Below are 545 nucleotides of genomic sequence, written 5' to 3' on the forward strand. Positions count from 1 at the left end.
AGCGCTGGGAGGGGCCTCGGGTACTTGTGGCCTCTTCTCCGCCGGGACTCCCCACTTCTGGGACTCCCCACTACCCGGCCTCCCAGGCAGCGGTCCCAACAGCATCCATTTTGAGTGCCAGCCCGCAGGCCCTGCGACGGAACCCCGACAGAATGCAGCAGGGAGGGCTGGGTGGGTCAGAGGGACAGTTAGACCCCCAGCCCCAGCCATGAGTGAGGGGACTTGGGGGGGAGGGGGACACATGCAAAGACCTTGGGGGAAGCCAGAGAATGGGGAGGGGCAGTTCTCTCAGAGTGGACGATTGGCAGTGATCCAATAGAGATTCGATCCCAAATTACAAAACGCTAAGTAATAACAAGTGTGGCCAGTGTCCTGAGGAGGGGGGCGGAGAGCGGGAGGGAGCAGCTGGGGGTGCGGTCAGGATGAGCAGCAGTTAACTGGCTGAGGAGAAATGGGACGAACCTCCCTGACAAAGGCAGCAGCATGTGCAAAGGCCCTGTGGCTGCCAGGAACTGCAAGAGGAGAGGAAGCCTGGGAGGTGGGTG

General features: G+C 61.5%; 1 protein-coding gene across 1 annotated transcript in view; it reads left to right on the top strand.

Annotated features, from left to right (window-relative positions):
* The window catches only part of RHBDF2 (rhomboid 5 homolog 2 (Drosophila)), a 22,710-nt gene that overhangs the window by 17,097 nt on the left and 5,068 nt on the right, over positions 1-545 (top strand). The window contains exon 10 of the mRNA XM_014531737.1: positions 87-175. Within this exon, the coding sequence (XP_014387223.1) occupies positions 87-175 (89 nt within the window). The remainder of the gene's footprint in view (positions 1-86; positions 176-545) is intronic.

Source organism: Myotis brandtii, unplaced genomic scaffold (genome assembly GCF_000412655.1).
Source record: "Myotis brandtii unplaced genomic scaffold, ASM41265v1 scaffold825, whole genome shotgun sequence".
NCBI classification, from domain to species: Eukaryota; Metazoa; Chordata; class Mammalia; order Chiroptera; family Vespertilionidae; genus Myotis; species Myotis brandtii.